Source organism: Scyliorhinus canicula, chromosome 14 (assembly GCF_902713615.1).
Source record: "Scyliorhinus canicula chromosome 14, sScyCan1.1, whole genome shotgun sequence".
In the NCBI taxonomy this organism is placed as follows: domain Eukaryota; kingdom Metazoa; phylum Chordata; class Chondrichthyes; order Carcharhiniformes; family Scyliorhinidae; genus Scyliorhinus; species Scyliorhinus canicula.
The window spans coordinates 42,546,794-42,565,589 of NC_052159.1; the positions used below are offsets into that span (position 1 = coordinate 42,546,794).

General features: G+C 44.8%; 1 protein-coding gene across 4 annotated transcripts in view; it reads right to left on the reverse strand.

The window, feature by feature from the left end:
* The window catches only part of LOC119977793 (protein furry homolog), a 483,675-nt gene that overhangs the window by 158,824 nt on the left and 306,055 nt on the right, over positions 1-18,796 (reverse strand). For all 4 annotated transcript variants that reach the window (XM_038819004.1, XM_038819002.1, XM_038819003.1 and 1 more), the window contains exons 34-36: positions 17,987-18,155; positions 8,453-8,543; positions 1,629-1,714 (exon numbers count right to left, since the gene is read on the reverse strand). In XM_038819004.1, coding sequence (XP_038674932.1) covers positions 1,629-1,714; positions 8,453-8,543; positions 17,987-18,155 — 346 coding nt within the window. The remainder of the gene's footprint in view (positions 1-1,628; positions 1,715-8,452; positions 8,544-17,986; positions 18,156-18,796) is intronic.

Below are 18,796 nucleotides of genomic sequence, written 5' to 3' on the forward strand. Positions count from 1 at the left end.
ATTCTATCGAGTAGGGCCAGGGCCTCTGTATATGAGCCGGTACAGTTTAGCTGAGTAGATATACGATGGCTCACCCTCGCATGCAGTAGACTGAGTTTCTACTCCTCCGTCGTTTCTGGGGTGCTTGCTTCAGCCAGGTAGGCCTTAAAACATCGGAGCCAATGTGAAAAGATTTATTTCGCCTCTGCATCCTGCGGGTCGAGTTCCAGTCGATTAGGCTCGAGGGCTGATTCCATGGTCATTCCTTACTGTTTCTTAAGACGATTAAATTGATGAGACCATCAGTTCACGCGACACGTGGTTAGAAGTGAACAGTGGTTTTAATCGTCTTACAACAGAGTCTGCCTGTGACAAGATGAACTCCAGATGAACTGGCAGGCAGGCTCTCAGCATCAACCTTTATACTTCCGGTTAGGGGGAGGAGCCGTGGGTGGAGCCCAGTACAAACTCCCGTACACTCCCAGTGCATCTCCCCCTAGTGGCAGAACAGCGCAACTGCTCGTGTGCCGAGCTTACAGAGACATAGTATAACATGTGTAATACAGTGTGAATTACGCTACTGTGATTCACCACATGTACCCTGTGGCACACTGCTCATCACATCCTGTCAACCAGAAAGTGAACCTTTATGCCTACTCTATGTTTCCTGTTGGCAAGCCAATCTTCTTTCAATGTCAATATGTTACAGTAGTGTGCGCCAAAGCTCCTTCGGCAGCACCTTCCAAACCCACAACCACTACTATCTAGAAGATACAAGGGAGCAACACCAACTGGAAGTCACTCACCATCCTGTCTTGGAAATCTATTGCCATTCTTTCACTGTCACTGGGTCAAAATCTGTCTTGATATATTTTTTTAAAATTTAGAGTACCCAATTCTTTCCTTTTTCCAGTTAAGTGACAATTTAGTGTGGCCAATCCACCTACCTGCATATCTTTGGGTTGTTGGGGGTGAGACCCACGCAGACACAGGGAGAATGTGCAAACTCCACATTGTCCTATTGGAGGCAGGACAACCCTGTCAATTTGGTAGGTGCAAGTGTTGTAGAAGTCAATAATCCGTGTCAGAAAGCTTTTTTATGTCTGACCTTGTTAAACATATTTTATGGCGGGTGGAAGCTAATCTCTGGGTTGACCAAAGTCATGTCGATAATATTATTGATGGATTATGTTTGTTGAGAGGTGTATGATTTATTTTCACAGATTCAATTGGCTGAAGTGTATATTTGACTAATAGGTGATCCATGAGGCCTTTGCAGGCTACAACAACATCTGAAGAATTTTTCAGTCTTTAGAAGTTCCCTGATGACATCAAGCACAGGATGCAGTTCCTAAATGGATCATTGTGTGGAAATATGCAAGTGCTAGCCACTGTAATATTCAGGACGAAGTCCTGGAACCAATTACTTAAGGCACCCATGCAAGGGAGAAACTGATGTTTTTTTTTCAAGCAACAGTTAACATAGTCTTTAGCATTTAGACTTGGCATATTCACACAGACAGCATTACTTAATTCAGTTTGAACAAACATTTACTTTGTAGCCAAGTAGTAGAGCTGAAGTAACCCATTTATTCAACTTCTACTGCAAACAGTTTGAAATAAACAAATAACTAGAATAAGTAATTTACCTTTATCGTCATCATAGGAGCCACCAGAGCTGTTGCTGTACCTTGATTCAAGACGAGCATGTGCTCTTATCACAACATTGTTGAACCTGAAGAAAATATGAAAAAATCTGCATACTGACAACATTCTAAAACAGGATATTTAGCCACCTAAAGGAATATGCAACTTTTAATGAAAAACATGTATGATTTTTTTAATTTATTAGGCAATATTCCAATTTTCTTCGCTTTTCTTTTTCTTCCAAAAATGGTAATTCAAGTGACAGTGCCAGAACATTCTAATAGTCATTTTTTATGTGCATGCTTAATTAGCATTATTTAACCATCCCTAAAGCGCTCAACCATGTCCTCACTCAGCAGCCACAACTATATACTTTGCAGCAAGGTGGATGAACAAGAGTTAGGATTAGGCACTTTGGCTAATTTCCCCCCCATGTCTCATCGAGAGGTATGGAGGCTCAGTACTGCAACTGCCTACTGAGTCAGCAGGGCAACATGCAACACCTATTCCACTATTCTTATCCAGCCGCCCCCGTCACCCCCACTACATCTTGATTTCTCCTGTAACTGTGGCTAGGCATATTTTCAAGGTTGTTCCATTCAAGTTGAACATTAAAAAAGAACAAGAAAAGCAATAGATCTAGTACTGACTGACTCCCCCCCCCCCCCTCCCTCCCCCCCCGACTCCCACTGTATACCTTCTTCCTGTCTCTAAAAAAACATTCATCATTACTGCCTGTTTCATATCACTCAGCCATCATTGGATCCATGCTACCACTGCCCTTTATTCTACATTCTTCCAATTTACTGGTAAGCCTACTATGGGGCACTTCGTCAAACGCCTTTTGGAAATCCATTTACACTACATGAACCACTCTCATCAACCCTTTTTGTTAACTCATCAAAAAACTCTGCCAAATTGGTTAAAACTGATTTGTCTTTAACAAATCTGTGCTAGCTTTCCTTAAATAATCTATACTTGTGTAAATGATGATTATTGGGCAGAATGCTACAGCCCTGTGTTGGCAGGTTTGCAGGGCCTGTAAAATTCCCCAGGTGGGAATTTCCTCCCCACTTTTCCCAGATGGGAAATTTCTCCCCACTTTCTCTTCTGCCCCTAACCTGCCTGCAATTCTACAGGGGAGCAGGCAAGGCCCAGGGCAGCATGCCATCCCTCGCCCCAATTGAGGACCAATTATTTGCCACTTAAGGGCACTTGCTAGCTGACCTCATTTTGAAGCAGGCAGGAAACGTTGGGGGGGAGTCGAGGAGGAAGAGGAGGCGGAGAAAGCGGGGTGGGGTGGGGGGTGAAGAGCCCTGGTCTCCCAGGTCTTTTTCCATGGCAATGCCTCAACTGAGTAAACTTCCCAATGTTGATCAACACCCTTTTCTCCTGCAGTATAAACTGCTGGGATCATTAAAAATTTGGCATTCTTGTCTTTGTCCTGCTTGTTAATGTTGGAATCCCGTGACAATGAAGTGTATGCTTTTGTTTGCAGGTGAGAGCAGAGGTTACTAATTGGTGAAAGATTAGGGAATTATTCTTAAGTACTGTAAATTCTACAATTAACTTCTATGATATACAAGAACTAGTTTACACCACTGTAAGGGAGGAAAAGGGGAGTCAGTGTTTGTGCTCTGTGGTTTTGTGAATAAACCCGTGTTAAGGAAAAGGTTAGCTCCAGATTTGTCCTTTACTCAATGTACAAAAACGGACTTTAACACTGATGAGGGCAAGATGAAAGTTTCAGTAACATGTTTGTCCTTTCAGCAATATAATTGCATTAGTTGTCCTTCATTAACTCCCACACCAAATAATGTCAGATAATAATATCTTTATAGCCTATAAGAAAGGTGATAATTCACTGAACATAGCATTATATGATGACCTCAGCAAGATAATTGATAAATACACCAGCAGGGCATGCTCATTATTCTTGGTGATTTCAACGTCTGAGTGGGCACAGACTGTAATACATGAGAGCAGTACTAGGACAACACTGTAATGGCAGAGCAAACTTCAATGGCCAGTTCCTTCTCTCTACGTGCTGTGAGTTGGACCTAATCATCACAAAAATAGAATTCCAGCAAGCAGAAAACTGGAATAAACACGGGTGAACCCCAGGTCCAAACACTGGCACATGTTGGACTACATTATTTTACGACAGAGAGTTCAGGAAGTGCTCCCTTCGAGGTGCAGAATGCTGGTCTTCCCATCGGCTTGGAACACAAATTTGCCACAGGAATTGCTAATATCCCAGATGGCAATACTCCATTGAAGATTCTTGGAAAAACTTAAAGAATGTTACTCACACCACAGCATCTGAGGTCCTAGGATTCATTAAATGGGAGCATCAAGACTGGTTTCGACAACAACAGCCAAGGCATAGGCAAGCTTCTAGACTAGGTGCATGACGCTCACAAATCTTACCTGTCTGACAAGAAATCATCAGCAAGGAATACCAGATATCACTGCACAAAACACATACTGCAGACCAAACTAAGAGAGATGAAGAACAATGGTGGGGAAACATGGCCGATTAATTTGAGGCAACTGCCGATAAAAATGACCTGAAGACTCAACATGAAGGTCTGTGGTCAGTCTATGGCCCTAAAATCAGTGGTGGGATACACATCCTCTCAGAAGATGGCAATCAGTTCCAAACAAACAGGCATGAAATTCTCTCTTGTTAGGCATCTCCTGAACCAACAATCCATGGTGTGCATTGAGTCTACATTGAGTCACTTCCACAGCACCACACTCTGGAAGAGCTTGCTCTTGAACCTTCTCAGGCAGAAGTCACGCAAGCCATAAAGCAGTTTTCTATGGACAAGTCATCAGTTGATGACGGCATTCCATATGAAGTACTCAAGTATGCCGTGATTTACATGGTTAGGAAACCCACTGGTCTACTGTCAATCTGGAACCAGTGAACTGTTTCAGAGAGTGACTGCCTTGATATCAAGGCAGTGTTTAGCTGAGTGTGGCATCAAGAGCCCTTCCAAAACTGTAGCCATTGAGAATCAGGGGGAAATTTATACACTGGTTGGAGTCACACCTATGACAAAGATGGATGTGGTTGTTGGAGGTCAATCATCTAAGTCCCGGGATATTGCTACAGGGGTTCCTGTCCAGTGAATTTGTGCTAGACCCAAACTCTTCAGCTGCTTCATCACCGACCTTTCCTCCAGTCAGAAGTGAAGATGCTCGCAGATGATTACACAATGTTTTCTGCATCATTGGCGACTCCTCAGATACTGAACCAGTCCATGTACATATGCCGAAAGACCAGGACAATATTTGGGCTTGGGCTGATAAGTGGCAAGTAATGTTCACGCCACACAAATGCCAGACAATGACCATCTCCATCAAGAGAATCTAATCACCTTCCCCTGAAATTTAGTGGCATTACCACTGCTGAATCCCCCATTATCAACATCATGGGGCTACTATTGAACAGAAACTGAACTGGATCTACCATGTAAATACCGTGGCTACAAGAAGCTGCAGGGAATAACTCACTTCTTGACTCCTCAAAGCCTGTCCACCATCAACAAGGCATAAGTCAGGTGTGTGACACAATACTCTCCACTTGCCTGGATGAATGTGGTTTCAACACTCAAGCTCAACACAATCCAGGATAAAGCAGCCTGCTTGACGAGTACCCCATCCTCCACCAAAACATTCCCTCCTGCCACCACCGATGTGCAGTAGCAGCAATGTGCACCACTACTGCAGCAACTCACCAAGGCCCTTTCAGCAGCACCTTCCAAACTCATGCAATCTGCCACCAAAAATGAAAAGTGCAGCAAACACATGGGAAAACCATCACTTACAAGTTCCCCTCCAAGTAACACACCATCCTGACTTAGAACTATATCGTCGTTCCTTCACTATTGCTCAGTCAAAATCCTGGAACTCCCTTCCTCATAGCACTGTTGTTACTTATTTATTTATTCATTTAAGGGATGAAAACATTGCTGGTTAGGCCAACATTCGTTGGCCACCCCTAATTGCCCTTCAGAAGGTGGTGGTGAGTTGTCTTCTTGAACTGCTGTAGTCCTGGAGGTGTAGGTACACCCACTGTGCTGTTAGGAAGGGAGTTCCAGGATGTTGCCCCAGTGACAGTGAAGGAACGGCAATATATTTCCAAGTCGATGTGGTGAGTGACTTGGTGGGAACCCTCCAGTTGGTGGGGTTCCCCGGTATCTGCTGGTCTTGTCCTTCCAGATGATAGTGGTCGTGGATTTGGAAGGTGGTGTCGAAGGAACCTTGGTGAGTTAATGTAGTGCATCTTGTAGATGGTACACATGGCTGTCACTATTCATCGGTGGTGGAGGGTTTGAAGTTTTGTGGAAGGGGGAGCAATCAAGCTGGCTTCTTTGTCTTGGATGGTGATGAGCTTGTTGAATGTTGTTGGAGCTGCACTCATCCAGGCAAGTGGAGAGTATTTCATTACACTCCTGACTTGTGCCTTGTAGATGGTGGACAGGCTTGGGGTCAGGAGGCGAGTTACTCGCCATAGGATTCCTAGCTTTTGACCAGCTCTGGTAGCCACAGCGTTAATATCACTAGTCCAATTCAGTTTCTGATCAATGGTAACCCCTCGGACGTTGATTGGGAGGATTCAGCAATGGCAATACCATTGAATGTCAAGGGACGGTGGTTTGATCCTCTCTTGTAGGAGATGGTCATTGCCTGGCACCTGTGTGGCGCACATGCAGCTTGCCACTTATCAGCCCAAGCCTGGATATTGTCCAGGTCTTGTTGCATTTGGACATGGACTGTTCATTATCTGAGGAGTTGTGAATGGTGTTGAATATTAGGCAGTCATCTGCGAACATCCCCACTTCTGACCTTATGATGAAAGGGAGGTCATCGATGAAGCAGTTGAAGATGGTTGGGCCTAGGATCTAATCCTTTTTTAAAAATAAATTTAGAGTACCCAATTTTTTTGTTCCAATTAAGGGGCAATTTAGCATGGCCAATCCACCTACCCGGCACATCTTTGGGTTGTGGGGATGAGACCCATGCAAACATGGGGAGAATGTGCAAATCCACACGGACAGTGACCCAGGGCCGGCATCGAACCCGGGCCCTTGGCGTCGTGAGGCAGCAGTGCTGACCACTGCACCACTGGTTTTTAAAGCAGACCAAGGCAGGCCAGCAGCACGTTTCAATTCCCGTACCAGCCTCCCCGAACAGGTGGAGGAATGTGGTGACTAGGGGCTTCTCACAGTAACTTCATTTGAAGCCTACTTGTGACAATAAGCGATTTTCATTTCATTTTATTTTCATTTTTTCCGTGCCGCCCACGAGGACCTATTCCTACAATATGTGGACTGCAGCAGTTCAATGAAGTGACTCCCTGCTACCTTCTCAATGGGTAATTAGGAAAGGACAATAAATGCTGGGCCCATATCCCATGAATGAATAAAAGAAAACCGGGATGGGCAGTGGAAGGTTCTGTACAAATATGTTTGCCCTGGAAAGGCGTTTGGTGTCATTCGCTCCTTTTATGATAGAATGATAGCCAGCATTAAGCAAAGGGTATGTCACCGGATGGCTTTTCTGTCATGAATGGTAAGGATGTGCATTGGTTCCAGCTCTATTTTACATATACTTCTTGGCCATGTACTTATATGCACTCAAAGATCTTGAAGCAGGTGTACACATCCAATTCAGGACAGACAGAAACCTCTTCAACTTGCAATGGCTCACGTCTTACACAAAGGTTAGTGACCAGTTACTGAGTGAACTCTTGTTTGTGGATGACTGCGCTCTCTTAGCACATACTCCAGAGGACATTGAAGCTGTTTGTTGATCACTTTATCCTAGCCTCAGAACACACACCTGACAATAAGACTGAAGAAATATCTTGTATCAACTCGCCCATGCCATGTGCTCCAAGATGTCACAGTCACTATCAACAGCACACCCCACCACAGTACAGAAATCTTTCTATCTTGTGAGTATCAACCCCAATAACATTTTATGGGATGACAAAATCAACCATTGCCAGGCAGAAGCAAGGTGAGCATTTGGTAGGCTCACCCACAAACTTTGGAAAGAGCATGGAGTTTGTTTCAGAGCAAAGATCCAAAACTACCAAGTATAATTTGTTTATGGATGTAAGTCTTGGAAAGCCGACCACCAGCACAGAAAACAACTAGAAGTATTTCATCTTTGACTTTTGAGATCTATTTGTAACACGTGGCAGGTCAAAATCCCGCAACACCAAGGTTTTTGTCGAGAGATGCATACCTGACATTGACAGCATGCTCATCAGATCTCAATTTTGCTAGGTTGGTCATGTGGTTTTCATGGAAGATTCCCATGTACAAAAGGCTGTACTCTAAAGGCCAATGCCTCCATCCATCCCTCCAATACGGACTTTGCAACTGGTTATGCAAATCAAGACTTCGTCTAGTGCCACACAAGACTATATTAACCTCGACTGCAAACCAGTCTTTATTTTTTACTTGCTGAACACTCATCCGTTTAAGTGACAGGAGAATCCATCAATCCAGGTGTGTTTTTTCTATTTCTTATCTGTGGAAATGAACTCCTCCAATATAGGCTGAGACAATTTGAAGTTAACACACCAAGCATTCTTCACTACAGAGGCTTTATCTTAGGGTACAGTTTATATTTTGTAATGTAGAAAAAATCATTTTGAAGTTTTTTTTCCCCTTGAACTTGAAATCAGCTTACTACTAATCAAAATACATTACCATTTAGCTGCCACTTATCGAGAAATTATTGTGCAGCAGCTTTTAGCACTGAGCCTGCAAGTTATTGATGAGATTTAGGATTTTACACAAACCTTTCATCAGTTTCTTTCATCATTCGTCCTTCATCTATTTCTGGGAAGCTTTCCTGTCCAGCTACCAGAGTGTTAGTGCTTGATGTAGTACCTGTAAAAAAAAATAATAACCACATTGACACCGGTTACTCAAGAACAGTTTTAACAAGCTGGCAAAGGTATATTTTCCTATTATTGAAAGACAGGTTACTGGACCATTGAACCAACAGACAATAAAATATTAAGAATAATGCCAGTTTTGAATGTTTGTCTGCAATAATATTGGGCCCCATGTATAATTTTGGACTCCAACTGCAAAGCCGAACTGTGCAGGAAAATAAATTTAGGTCTCTGATTGAGCTGTTTTCTGGTGGGCGGTGTGACTTATTTCTTTATTTCACCTTTTATGCATGGAGGCACTGGCCCCAGCAGTGGCACAGTTAAATTAAAACATTCAGCACAGGTATTGTATTTTGGCTGACACTTTCAAAAAGTATTGCTGGAATAATTCTTCTTTTTAGTATGAACACTTAGCAATTTTCATGACATTCTTTTGCCTGCTGTGGCAACAGAAACATTAACCTACACTGCAATTTTAGCACAAAGGCCGAGTCATTGGGCAAGAGTTTCCCGCCTGATTCAGGATCCAGACATTGTGACCAAATGGGGCCTGCACTTAACAGCAGTGAGACTGGCACAGCAATTTTTCCAGAAGCGGCTGTAGTGATCTGTATATATACAAGAGGTCAATGTAGATGCAATACAACTGAGCAAGCACTAGAGGGAGCATGGGAGAGGTATCAATAGAGAGAAACAGGATGTTAGAGGCACTTCACAGGAACGGCAGCTGGAAGCAGAACAGATAGGCAACTCAGATGTAACATTAAGTTAAGCACTGGAGAGAGAACGAACTCACAATAAAGCATCTACTTCAACTTTAAGACTCCGAGCTTTATTCCGAGACAAGGAATAACACATGGTACCAGGATACTTCAGAACACTTACTAGAAGATTACACAAGCTGCACACAGAGAAAGACCAAAATGACAAGGAGAACTCCTACCGGACATTCGACGTGGGAAGACTTCGCTAATTCGATGATATCTATTGGAACCCCACCTCAGCTGAACACAACCGGTAATTTAAGTAACGAATGAAAAATATTTAAACAAATGTTCGATAATATGTATCACAGCTAATGATTTAGAAGCAGCCTCAGAAGAAATGAAAATAGCACTGCTCATCGCAGGACATGAAGCTAGAAAAATATATAATTGCTTTAAATACTTGAAAGGTGAAGACAGCACCAAATTAGAAGTAATACTAAAAAAATTTGAAGAGCACTGTATGCTCAGAGACCAAACTGCACAGGGAATAAGTGACGCAAAACTCAAACAATCACAATCAGACAATCAGAACAGAAAGGGTTCAGACTAGAAATCGAGAGTGAAAAGTCCATATCGAAAGGAAAAGTAACTTGAACTTCTTACGAAGAAAAAAGCGCTGAAATCCACTGTAAAATGGCGTCTGAGCACATTTTACAGTCTCCGGGGAACAAAAGACAAAAATCTGCATGTGCTCATGTGCAGGAAACAGAAGCCGCGCATGCGTAGCTAAAATCTGCTGTTTTGCGTTCTGCGCATGCACAAGCCGAGCATGCGCAGTTAGAAAAATAAGTTTTGGTCACGGATCGTTATGCGCATGCGCCAGCCACGCATGCCCAGTTGAAAGGAAAGATTGCACCATTCGAAGATGGTTCTGCGCATGCCCAGGGTGCACATTTGCAGTGGACAAAAAAACACACAGTAAAGGAAGATCGATTTGCGTATGCGCAATCGATTCCTACGCATGACGTCATGAGCGTCATGACGTCAGAGGACCCGGATCACGTTCACTTAAAAGGGAAATGCCCGAAAATTGAAAACAAGACACTAAAAGCTATAAAACCCAACTTTCTTACCTCAAAAGACAGAACAATGCCTGAACGTATACCAGCAAGTCCAACACCCTGGAACAAGCAGTCTGCACCACCCAAAGAGAAGGACACAATAAAAAATCCAAAACCAAAGAAGGTGATTTGTTCATTGAACATGAAGACAACGAGAACAACTCCGAAACAAAAAGGGATGATTTGGCTATCGAACAATACACATAATACTGCTCAGACATGGCTGAGTTATTCAGACATGCTGATCACAGCATCAGCTGTTGAAATGCTCAACACTACTTTTCTCATGGTAGATGAATCCAATACCATGGTGCCATGGCAGATTGTCGATACATTGGATGACAGCAATACCAAAGACAAAGACAACGCCACACAGAGAGCACAGAAAGATTCCACAGAGAGAGAGCGATGAAGGACTCCACAGAGCAAGCGATGAAAGACTCCACAACGAGAGCGAAGCAAGCCTCCACAAAGAGAGTGATGCAAGCCTCCACAAAGAGAGCGACGCAAGCCTCCACAAAGAGAGCGACGCAAGCCTCCACAAAGAGAGCGAAGCAAGCCTCCACAAAGAGAGCGACGCAAGCCTCCACAAAGAGAGTGACGCAAGCCTCCACAAAGAGAGCGACGCAAGCCTCCACAAAGAGAGCGAAGCAAGCCTCCACAAAGAGAGCGACGCAAGCCTCCACAAAGAGAGCGACGCAAGCCTCCACAAAGAGAGCGACGCAAGCCTCCACAGACAGCTCGGTGACAAACTCAAAAATGGAAGCAAGCAAACACTCCATAGCAAACGGCATGCATGAACAAGACCATGAAGGTCAACACACCGTATCTGAGCAACCACAAGCAGACTATGAAAGTCTACCAAGCTCACATAATCAAGAAGAAGACAATGTAAGTCTACCCACTGCAGGCGAACACAGTGACAATGTGATCACACTCGACATACAGCAGGTTCAGGATCACAGTGAGACTGACAGATCTCAGCTTGTCTGTACAGAAGCACAGAGTAGGGCTACCCAAGAGTCCAGAGAGACCACGTCAATTGAAATCTTGAAGATATTGACTCCAGAAGAGGAGCACCAAGAGTCCAGAGAGACCACGTCGATAGAAATTGTGAAGATTTTGACTCCAGAAGAGGAGCACCAAGACCCACAAGAGAATGGAATCGTGAAGATTTTGACTCCAGAAGAGGAGCACCAAGACGCACAAGAGAATGAAATCGTGAAGATTTTGACTCCAGAAGAGGAACACCAGGACCCACAAGAGAATTAAATCGTGAAGATTTTTACTCCAGAAGAGGAGCACCAAGAAAGCAAAGAAGAGGAATCAAATCCACCATAAATGACTGATGTCACCAACATCAATGCAACATCAGATCATTCTCACCATTCTCGAGATGAAACGCTCAATGTAACAGATACGACAAAGGACACTCGCATCAATAACTGTGACAATGATTCAAATTATCCACACGGAACACTCATTGAGCGCAACAAGATAAACAGAAACCACTAGAAGCACAGCAGAAAGAAGAACAACAGCAAGAACAAAAACAACATGAAGCGCAACAAGAACAAAAATCGCAAGAAGCATTGCAGAAAGAAGAACAACAGCAACAACAAAAACTACAAGCACAACAACAAAAACTACAAGAACAACAAAAACAAGAAGAAGCATAACAAAGACAACAACAAGCACGACAAGAACAACAAAACAACAACAGAAACAAGCACGACAAAAACAAGAACAATGAAAACAACAAAGACAGAAACGACAAAAACAGCAACAAGAACGACAACTAAAACAACAAAGACAGAAACGACAGAAACAACAACAATGAACAACAATCTGTACAAAATGGTACAACTATGCACCTGAAGGACAATGCCACAGCACACTGCAAAACAATGACAAGACTACAAACATGCCATGGAATGACAAAGAATCTCATGGATTCACATCTGCTCCAGAACAAGCAAGCACACCAGCTTTCAATGCAGATGACACACTAAATCGATACCACAAGCACAAAAAAAAGTCCACGTCAGTCAACATCAGTGGTTCGACCATTCAAAAACTTTGGGATGACTTGTTGGTTACTTAACACACAAGAACACTGACAACATTCTCAAAGGAGTTGCAATATTAATATCACCACGTCAACAAAAGAAAAAAACAACTCACCGAACAAATTCATAAAGTTTGGACTCACAAATGTTTTTTTTTTCAGATTGGACTCATAAATATCAATTGACTTTGTATAATAACCAATGTCATCACCACTTGTACAGATATACATATCATAAGCATATCATTAGTAAACTAACTGTTTTGTACAATTTTCTTTACCACTGTACAGAAAATATGTAAAAGAAAAAAGGGGATGTAGTGATCTGTATATATACAAGGGGTCAATGTAGAGGCAATACAACTGAGCAAGCACCAGAGGGAGCACGGGAGAGGTATAAATAGAGAGACAGGAAGTTAGAGGCACTTCACAGGAACGGCAGCTGGAAGCAGAACAGACAGGCAGCTCAGATGTAACATTAAGTTAAGCGCTGGAGAGAGAACGAACTCACAATAAAGCATCTACTTCAACTTTAAGACTACGAGCTTTATTCAGAGACAAGGAACAACACAGTGGCCTCCTAATTGGCCAACTCTGAGTTTGCCGTCCTCAGTGGACTCCTGTTGGACTTAAGGGCGCGTTTCAACGGAAAAATTTCAAAGTTCATTTGTGGCGGGTTTTTCAGGGAGTTTCCAGTTCCCCACCGCTATTCAATAACACTTAGTCCCTTTTTTGGGCCCTGGGGAGTTTCTCACTGGTTCATCATACTTGGAATTTTTTTTTAGCACTGGGAAGCTGAACTCAGAGATAATGCTGCTATTTTAAAAGGGTGCCCTGATCTCTAAGTGAGCCTGTGGGTCCCCACAGCCCCAGACATGGGCAATGCCACCAAATGGACACTACCCCAGACCCCACCCCCCCAATTGACGACACCCCACAAAGAAATCCCTGGGGTCCCCCCACCAGGCCTCCCCAAGCCACCCGCTCCCATCTCAGACCCCCAACCTCCCAGAGTCCCCTACTTACCTGCCCTGCACTCCCCCGCCCTTCAAATCCCCTCCACCCTCATTTCATGGGTTTGTCCCTCCTCGTCCTCTGACCCTTGGCAGTGTTATCCTGCCACTTAGGTGCTTGATGGGCAGTGCCAAGGTGCCCACGTTCTAGGGGGAGGGCCAGGGAGCCACCCTGCACTTACCCTGACCACCCAGGCATCGCCGATGGCCTGGGAGACCCCCAGGTGCCGTTCCTCCTGGTCCACATTTGTGTGGACCAGTGGATCCCGGGCAGGTAGGTCATAAATAGGTTTACAACCTACTTCCGCGAGCATCATTTGGTCCCGCCTATTTTGGGCAGAGATCCGACTCCGACGTCTCGCAGGACTTTGGTGAATCCTGTGAGACGCAGAGGTTGTCGGCAGGTCCGCTGGAGGCCAATCCCGTGATTCTCCATCCGCATTGTGCTCTTGCTTGAGTGGCACTGCCAAGCTGGCAGGAACCCTTAGAATTTTGTTCAGAACTGGGGAGCTGAACTCAGAAATCGGGCCTCCATTTTGAAAGGGTGCCCCGATCTTTAAGTGAGCTAGTGGGTCCCCCACACCCCCCACCCATGAGCAATGTCACCTGCCACACATGGGCACTATCCCACACGCCCCAAGTGAGAACATCCTGCTATGGGGTCCCTTGGGGTCCCCCTCTTCAGCCCCCTCCCTCAACAAGCCCTCTTACAGCACCCCCTCCCATCCAGGATCCCCACCCGTCAACCCCCAACCTCCCAGTGGCCCCTACCTACCTGCCGTGCATACACCACACTTTAAACCCCCCTGCACCCTCTTTTCATGGACGGGACCCCTCTTGGGCCCTGACCCTTGACAATGCCATCCTGGTGCCATTGCGCTGCCACCCTGGCATCTGGGCAGTGTTCCTACCAGCTTGGCAGTGCCACCCAGGCACTTTGGCAGTGCAAGGTGGCAGTGCCAAGGTGCCCATGTTCCAGGGAGCCACCCTGCACTTACCCTGACCACCCAGGGGCATCCAATGGCCCGGGAGATTCCTGAGGTGCCATTCCGCCTGGTTCACTACATTGATTCCAAAGATGAGGGGTTTGTCTTATGAAGAGAGATTAAGGTGTTTAGGCCTATACTCTTGAGTTTAGAAGAACGAGAGGAGATCAAACTAAGGCATATAAGATGATAAAATGTATTGACAAAGTAGAAATAGAGCGGATGCTTCTTCTTGTAGGGCAATCTTGAGCAAGAGATCATAGTTTTAGGATAAGGGGTAGCAGATTTAAAACAGAGGTGAGGAGAAATTACTTCACTCAAAGGATCATGAATTCACTACCCCAGAGTGTGGTGGATGCTGGGACATTGAGTAAATTTCAGGAGATAGACAGATTTTTATTTAGTAATGGGTTAAAGGGTTATGGAGAATGGGTAGGAAAGTGGATTTGAAGGTGAAAGAAGATTAGCCATGATTGTATTGAATGGCAGAGTGGGCGTAAGGGGCTGAAATGCCTACTCCTGCTCCTAGTTTCTATAGTCTAAGCCCAATCATTGGAATGGTGGCTCCAAAGCGGTGACAGCCTCACTGGGAGAGTTGCTGAGGAGGGTAGGTCACCTTGAGGGCCCCTCACTGTAAAGGCAGCCTCAGAGGGGTAAACTTAAACTAAATAAATCAGAGGAATCAGCAGATAGGTTCCTCTATTCAGAGGGTAAACCCCTCTGAGTGCATTTTTTTTGCTTCATAATATTATATCTAATTATGTTTTGTTTGATATAGACAAGTTAACATCTGGGTTAAAATAGTAAAGAAAGGAATGTCATAAAAATATACTAAGATTCTCTACGCGAATATCACAAACAGCCATTGGATTTTTTTGTATCCTGGAGTCTTGGAATTTTGAGGACGTGATTACAACAAATTTTATGTTTTATTTGTTGCTCCAATTCTCCACAGTTCAATATATAAGTAAGGCAATAGCAAATGCTAACAATGAATATCCCCACAAACCACTAAATTTAAATACCAACAAGAGTAGTAAGCTTTTTAAATTCTGAGCATAAAAAGAGTTAAGGTCCTCTTCTTATGGGGTTGCATTTTCATTGAAAGCTTGGACACAGTTCATTAATATTTCACATTGTGCTTCAGTTCTATGAAATGTCAATCAGATGTATTTTAATAACACTTGGAACTGTTACAAGGTGAGTGAGGTAAGAGCAACAGCCATCCGGAGGAGTCAGCTAGGGGCTCATTTTAATTTTCAAGTTGCCTCTAGTTGCAAGGTTGAGGCAAGCTGCCAGCAAGGCACATGCTCACCACAGGCAACTCACCAATTAGCAGAGAGGAAACACAAAGTTACTACAGCTTCTTAAGAGTGTGTAACAGCATAAAGAAGTGCAATATTTATAGTCAAAACAGGAAAACAACACTGTAGCTGTGAAGTGATGTCTATGGGTAAGAAAAGTTCCAATATGTCTCTGAAAGGAAAGTAAAGGCCTTAGTTTAATATATCATCTAAAAGAGAACATTTCCCTCAGTACTGCAGAAGTACTAGCCTAGATTATGCATTTGAATCTTTGGAGAGGAGCTTAAACCTAGAACCTCTGACTTGGGAGGTGAGAGAGCTGTCACTGAGTCAAGGCTGACACCCCTGACAGCAACAACTGGCAATCTATTACTATAGATCTTACAGTACATCACGATCCATTAAAAACACATGTCTCGGGCGCCCTCGAGGAGGCAGGTCGCAGGTCGGATCGCTCCCGCCCGAGATGGGCAAACGGACCTTTGTCAACGGACTTTTTAGGGACCTGGCAGCCTGAATCGGTGGAGGAGACGATAGGGAAGAGGCTTCCTTCCCGGGGTATGGGCAGTTGGACCAGAAGCGGTCGAGTGGAGCGGCAAGGATCGAAGCGGGAGCAGCGGGGAACCCAGGCCGGGCGGCCAAGCATGGCGGACGGCGGGGACCGGGGAGCGGAGGCTCACTGGCCAAGGGAGGAGCAGATGGAGTTTTTCAAGAACTGCTTCGCCGAGCTGAGGAGGGACACGCTGGACCCGATGAGAGCGGTGATGGACCGAATGGTCGAGACACAGGCGGCCCAAGGGAAGGCGCTCAGGGAGGTCGAGGCGAAGCTCTCCAGTCAGGCGGGCACGGTAACGGAGCTGGAGCACGAGGTGGAGGAGCTGAACGCCCGTCAGAGGAGGATGCAGGAGCAGCTTGAAGAGCTGGGGAACAGAGCCAGGAGGCAGAATTTACGAATCGTTGGCCTCCCCGAGGGCTGCGAGGGGTCAGATGTGGGTGCATACGTGATGGGTATGCTTGAGGCGCTGATGGGACCGGAGGCCTTCCCTCAACCCCTGGAGTTGGATGGGGCACATAGAGCCCCCGCAAGGAAGCCCAGGACGGGCGACCGACCGAGGGCCTTGGTGGTCCGCTTTCACCGGCTTGCTGACAGGGAACGTGTGCTGCGATGGGCCAAGGCGGAGAGGAGCAGCAGATGGGAGAACTGCGAGGTGCGCATTTACCAGGACTTGGGAACGGAGCTGGCCAAGAGGCGTGCAGGATTCATCAAGGTAAAGGCAGCCCTCTACAAAAAGGAGGTGAGGTTTGGAATGCTATATCCTGCAAAGCTTTGGGTTACGTTTGAGGAACTCCACTACTATTTTGAGACACCAGAACAGGTTTGGACCTTTATTAAAGACAAGAAGCTGGACTTGAACTAATGGGCACTTAGTTCTTTCAGTGCTGTACAGTGGCGGCGGCCTGTTAACTCAAAATTGCTCTGATTAGGACTTTTACTAAAAGAAGAAGCTGGACTGGAACTAAAGGACTCGGGGCTCTCAGACATTTTGTGTGGCGGCGGTTTGTTAAACTATCCTGTACTGTAATGTTTTATCCAAGATTGTTTTCAGCCTGGACAGAGAGTGGGGGCTGGAGGGCGCACTGTTTAGGGTCCTTTGGGGGGATTGCAATGGGGGGGGGGGGGGGGGGCTGTGCTTGGTACCTTTTGGCGCGAGATCGGGTCCTCTGATAGGGGGATGGGCTAGGGGCTAGTCACGGGACTTGAAAGGGCTCGGTGGGATACAATTAGGTTAATGGGTCCCTGGCGTGTGGGGGGAGGGCCTGAGCGCTGGGACGGGAGACAGTTAGGCGCCAAGGGCAGGGGTCAGTGTGACTAGCGTAGGTCAGGGGGCACCAGGGAGATCGGAGGGGGGACGGGGCGGGCTAGGGCCAAGCGCAGGGCTGACCTGGCAGGTCAGGCCTTGGGGAGTAGGGGAGACCAGGCGGAGGGGGGCGGGGAGGGGGAAGAGGGTTAGGGCCACGTTAGTTTAGTTGAACACGTGTGGCATGGGCAAACAGAGCTGGCAGGGAAAGTGCCTTATGGAAGGATCTTTGGCTTCAACACTTATTAACATGTTTATTCTTTCCCACTGTTCGTTTTCACTATGTTAAGGCTCTTTGCACAGGGCCATTTTTCGCTCTGTAACTGTTACAAATTTGTGTTAAATAAAAAACTTCAAAAAAAAAACACATGTCTCACCTGATGCTACTGTGGAGGTTTTGTTGCTTGCAGCAAAGCGGTAAAAAGGTGGATTATCACAATGCAAGACAACAGGGTTTACAGGTTCTGTCTGTTGCATCTCGAACAACAACTCTTCCATTGTCTGAATAGTGTTGTTACGGCATAAGTAGATTACTACTTTCTTTATCTGAAACATGATAGATTTAGATTTATTACTTAAATTACAACATTTATATGGCATATTCAATGTAGAAAAAGTTTGAATGCACATTACAGAAGGATAAGAAAACATGGGACACTGATCGCAGGAAGGAGATATTAGGGATTATGGCCAAAAACTTATTGGCTGTCAAAAACGTGACTTTTAAGGAGTGTTATGATCTCAGTAGAGATCAGAAACATTTTCATTTTTTTGGAAAATCTAAAAACCCTGGGATTTACTAAAGGAATGAAGCACAAGGTTCACCATTTAAAACAAAATAATTTTAAGATATAAAAATCAATGAACATTAATATCAATAACTGCACTCTATGTTAAATAGCCAGTTATGATATTAAAAGTACAATGCACACAATTACTTACACACTAGACTGAACTTCTTAACTCCAACCTTCTTCTGCACCCATTTGACTTAAACCCCAAACAAAAAATTCAAAGATAGATACTTATTCAAGATTGGAAGATTAATCATTTGGTCTGAGTACTGTTTCAAGGATATGTATAAAGTTTGAGATTTTGCATGCCTTCTGTTTCGTTCCTGTAAGGCTGTGCCTTCTAATCCCCTCCAATTGTCTCATTGTTTTAGACGCCTAGTTCAAACAGGCATC